General features: G+C 40.5%; 1 protein-coding gene across 1 annotated transcript; it reads left to right on the top strand.

Annotated features, from left to right (window-relative positions):
* On the top strand, window positions 1–4,171 carry LOC117763599 (olfactomedin-like). The gene is made up of 5 exons (XM_034588837.1): window positions 1–123; window positions 299–457; window positions 1,253–1,465; window positions 1,562–1,694; window positions 3,100–4,171. Exons 1-5 carry the CDS (start codon window positions 88–90, stop codon window positions 3,945–3,947), a joined length of 1,389 nt encoding a protein of 462 aa, XP_034444728.1. The 5' UTR covers window positions 1–87; the 3' UTR covers window positions 3,948–4,171.
* Window positions 4,172–4,772: the final 601 nt, after the last annotated feature.

Raw genomic sequence — 4,772 nt, 5'->3', positions numbered from 1 at the left:
AATGTATTAGGAAGAGGAGGGCTGGTCTTTCCAGTGCTAAGAGCTTCTGTCATTGTTCGTCCACGATTCTTTTCTCCAGCTCTAAAGATGCTGCTGCTGCTCCTCCTGCTGCTGTCATTTACTGTGAGTGTGTCTTACTTCTACAAGCTAGCCATAAAAGAAAATACTTTTCTTCTTTTTTGGTTCTTTGTTTTGTTGCAGTCTCTTTTCTGCGGTTCGTCAACTGTAAATGTTGTAACATCTGGTATTACATATTATATGAATTATAATTTCATGTTAAATGCATATGTGAGTGCAGGATGACAGTCAGACTGAGCGTGTGTCGGGTTGGAAGAAGAATGGCTCGTGTGCGTGCGAGGTAAACTCCAACATTTGGTCATTCCCTGCTGTGAAGTACGAGGCTGTGCTGCAGCAGGTTCTTTCCTGTGACGATTCTTTAGACAACCTGCAGGAACAGGTAAGATCAATAACAGTGGTAATTATGATAACTATCAGACCCCTCAATTTACCTGTTTAGCACAGCCATTCCCAAACTTAAGAATGCCGCGGCCCAATTTGAAAACTGAAAAATTTGTGCAGCCCACCCACACCTTTAATCAAAACTATATGATCCACACACAGGACTAGAATCAACTATTACCATACATATTGTAAGCTATTTTATTTAGTGGCTTTATTATGGAAGGTTGGTGTGTAGTTCCTGTTATAAGCAGGGTGTTGGTTGGGACTCTTGTTTTGAAGGGGTTCTAACAGAAGTGGGTTCTGTCGCGGAGAGAAGTTTTGGAAGAGTGAAGGAAAATAAACGGGTGTGTTGTCCCGATTCAATAATCATCCTTTTTCGGCTGATGCCATCTTGCTTGACCCAGCTCACAACAAAGTTCTCCCTCACCTATGATTCCCCCGCTAATGATGCGTTCAAGTGTTAATGTGACGGTCAGCAAAAACAATGACACCTGCTATATAGGTCAGATAAAATAAGTGGAACGTGGAATTTATATCTCATGTCTTTGTTTCATTACCTGTGATGATTCCTTTTTTTTTTTTTTAAATCAATCATACATTTTTTGTGGTAATCAACGCTTACTTACAAATCTGAAACTTTTTTATCTATTTATTTTCTGATGACCTCTCATGGCCCACCTGCAGTGGCTTCACGGCCCACCAGGGGGCCGCGGCCCACACTTTGGGAATGGCTGGTTTAGCATGTCTGGTGAAAGAGTAAAATGTCAGTTTCCCTCGTGTTTCCTTGCAGGTGGGATTATCCCGTCAGCGTCTCCCTCAGATCCAGGCTCTGTTTGCGAATATGACAGCTCGGCTGGAGCCTTACCAGTACCTGCACTACCAGGGCCTGTACACTGACTTGTCTTTGCGCCTGCTGGGACAGGAGCTCAGCCAGCTGGAGACAGACATCAGTGCCATCCACAACCAGTTAAACAACGACCAAACACAGAAACTCTCTAAAGAGGTACTGCAAACATCATTATAGTACAGCAAAGAAAAAGGCTACCATATTACTGCATTAAGCAGCATGAAGATATATAATGTGTGTGTATGTGTGTAGGTGGGTAAATTGCGCAGAGATATAGACAGGATGACAATGTCAGACACCATTAACGTGAAGACTGTCAAAGACAAATTGCGCCACCTGAAGAACAGTGCTGAGTCCTGCAAGTCAATCCCCCAAGACTTCAGAGGTAAGTGTGTGTGTGTGTGTGTGTGTGTGTGTGTGTGTGTGTGTGTGTGTGTGTGTGTGTGTGTGTGTGTGTGTGTGCCCTTCTACTTATATCTTTGTGAGGACCATTTTAAGCCTCGATCCTACAGAGTGAGGACATTTCTGGAAAGTGAGGACATTTTGACTTTTTCAATGGGCTATTTGATGTTAAGACTTGGTTTTAGGGGTCAGAATTATCTTAAGGTTAGGTTAAGTTTTCCTGAAATAAGGAGGTAAGGGTTAGGGTCCGGCATTTAGTTTTTACACTTAAGGTTATGGTAAGGGAATAGGGAATGTATTAAGTCAATGAGTGTACTCAATAAGATAGAAGTACAAACATACGTGTGTCTGTGTGTGTGTGTGTGTGTGTGTGTGTGTGTGTGTGTGTGTGTGTGTGTGAGTGTGTGTATTGTAAAGACCTTCATCTTTAGGAGTTAGTCCTAGGCAGATAATAGTTATGTCTCCAGGAAATTAATGCAAGTCAATGTAATGACCTATGTACCATGATTGCAATAAGCAATACAAACAAACAGACCAAATAAATTGACAAAAAAAGTGTAAACATGGCTCTGCTTTATCTCATATGCAGATACATGTCTCAAAGCATGAACTGTACCACAGTCACAATGTGTAACATTGTAGCTACAAAACATAGTGACAATGCAACAAACCTAAATACGAGAGAAACCTATGTTTTTTGAGAACTCCGGCATCTTCGACAATGTTTAATGAAATACAATTCAACTTGGATAAACATTTTCCCAACATATTAAATAGTAAAAAATTAATTAGGTTTGTACTGTAAGTGAGGCAGGGGCAACAATTTTCATTTAGTAATCTTTATCTAACATTTACTCAGCTTTCTTACATGTACAGACAAGGGAATAGTTACAGACAAGGGAATAGTTACCAGTTACTAGTTAACTGTACTTTTAGTTTGATTTGTCTCTAAACTGTGTCGTGAGACTGCGCCAGAATCCAGAAAAAAAAGACCTTCCACATTCTCTGTGTGATTAAGAAAATAATTTCATTTATATGTTTATTTAAATTACAACTACAACTTAAAATATCAGTTTAAAAGTATTTATATCAGAGATAAAGCAGTAAAGCACAGTTCTCTTAATGTGAAACCCAGAAATATATAACATAATCATTGATATTAGGTCAAGTTTATCAACACAGAGGTGTCAACAGAATTTGTATTTTTTAATTCCAAGTTTTATCATAAATTATAAATGCCATGCATATACAAACCGTGTATGATATTTTGTAAATAATAATTTCTGAAACCAATCATATACCCTTAGGCATCAAGACAGAGAGACATTTATTCTGTCTGCACTGTACTGTACCTGACCGTGAGACTCCTCTCTACTCTCTATTTCCAGGCCAGGGAAGGTACTGCCTTAAAGGTCTGATCACCAACATCAGTAAACCTGTCACGACTAAGATCAGCCCCAATGGAAAGAGCTACGTCTCTGGTTCATGGGGCAAACAGGCGCAGATGGACAGTGGTGAGCAGAAGACCAGCTATTGGGTTCAGTCTCTGATCAGCAGCCACATCTGGGGAAACACTCTGCGCGTATACCAAACCTTTGACGACTTCATGGCCTCTGTCAACCACAATATCTTTACCTTTGCTCCATCATACAGCCATGCAAATGCTATTGAGGGTCCCAGTGCTGTCCTATATGGTGAAGCACTGTACTATCACTGTTACCGCTCTGTAGATGTTTGCCGCTACGACCTCAAAACAAACGACGTCAAACGTGTTACACTTCCAGGCAACGGAGTGGGTTTCAACAACAAGTTCCCGTATTGTTACTATGACTGCCAGGCCAATAGCGATGTAGATATAGAGGCAGATGAGACAGGACTATGGGCCATCTATGCCACCGTTGGTAACCATGGTAATCTAGTGGTGAGCCGGCTAGTTTGGGACAGTGAAGGTGAAACACTCAATGTCACACAGACATGGGAAACGAGGCTTTTCAAGAAGGCAGTGAGTAATGCTTTTATGGTGTGCGGTGTGCTGTATGCCACCCGTTATGTGGACAACAACTATGAAGAGGTTTTCTACGCCTTCAACCCCGCAACAGGCAGAGAGGACAACACACTTTCACTGTCATTGGAAAAGGTGGATAAAGGAGTATCCAGTCTGAGCTACAACCCCACCAACAGGCAGATCTACATGTACAATAACGGATATCTACTGGCCTACCAGGCCCACTTCTGATCTGATGCACTTGTACTCGCTATTTCTCATGTTAGCCATGTTCATATAACACAGGAAAGGAGCAAAGCTGGAAACATATCATTAGAGACTATTCAAACGGTGTCATGGGTAAGCCAATGTCAGCAATTGTTTAAAAGATAAAAGCATTTCATATACAGCATGTAACTTTGTGTCTTTTCATGTAGTAATTATGGTGTAAATAAATAAAAAATACAGCAATTTATTTCATTAAGACTTAAGCAGTGGTTATTTCCATTTGCCTCTTTATTCTTGCCATATATTAAAGGTGTGTTAGGGGAGGTGGTAATATCGTTCTGAACTAAATTCAAAATGAAATACAAAGCATATGGAATAATTGACAACACCATTACACAAATTGAGGGAAATTATACCACGTTATAATACAGCCAAGTGATAAAAATAGCATATAGCAATTCATAATTAATAAACATCTACTATGTTCCAGATTATACAACCTAGTCACTTATCCATGCACAATATACTAACACACACTGCATGAAAAGAAGAATTTGTGTCAGTTAGTGCCCCTTTAAATTTCGGTGGAAGTTCAGGTTAACGACTGTTCACAGGAATCTACAAGCAGCACAGAAAACTACCAGGAACTGCCGGAAATTGACGTGGGGTTCCAGTTTTGGGCAGTTTTACAAGCCTGAGAAGCTTGGCAGTTGACCCCCCTGCTCCTAGGTCTATGGGGGGGCTTTCACATGTAAATGACAAAACTCTGATCTTTACAAATGCAAATCAGGATAGTTTCACTCAGTGGTGCAGAGGTTACACCTTTTTTCGAAAAGGTACTAACTCCCT

Source organism: Hippoglossus hippoglossus, chromosome 6 (genome assembly GCF_009819705.1).
Source record: "Hippoglossus hippoglossus isolate fHipHip1 chromosome 6, fHipHip1.pri, whole genome shotgun sequence".
NCBI lineage: Eukaryota > Metazoa > Chordata > Actinopteri > Pleuronectiformes > Pleuronectidae > Hippoglossus > Hippoglossus hippoglossus.
This window is presented reverse-complemented; position numbering and strand designations above follow the sequence as displayed.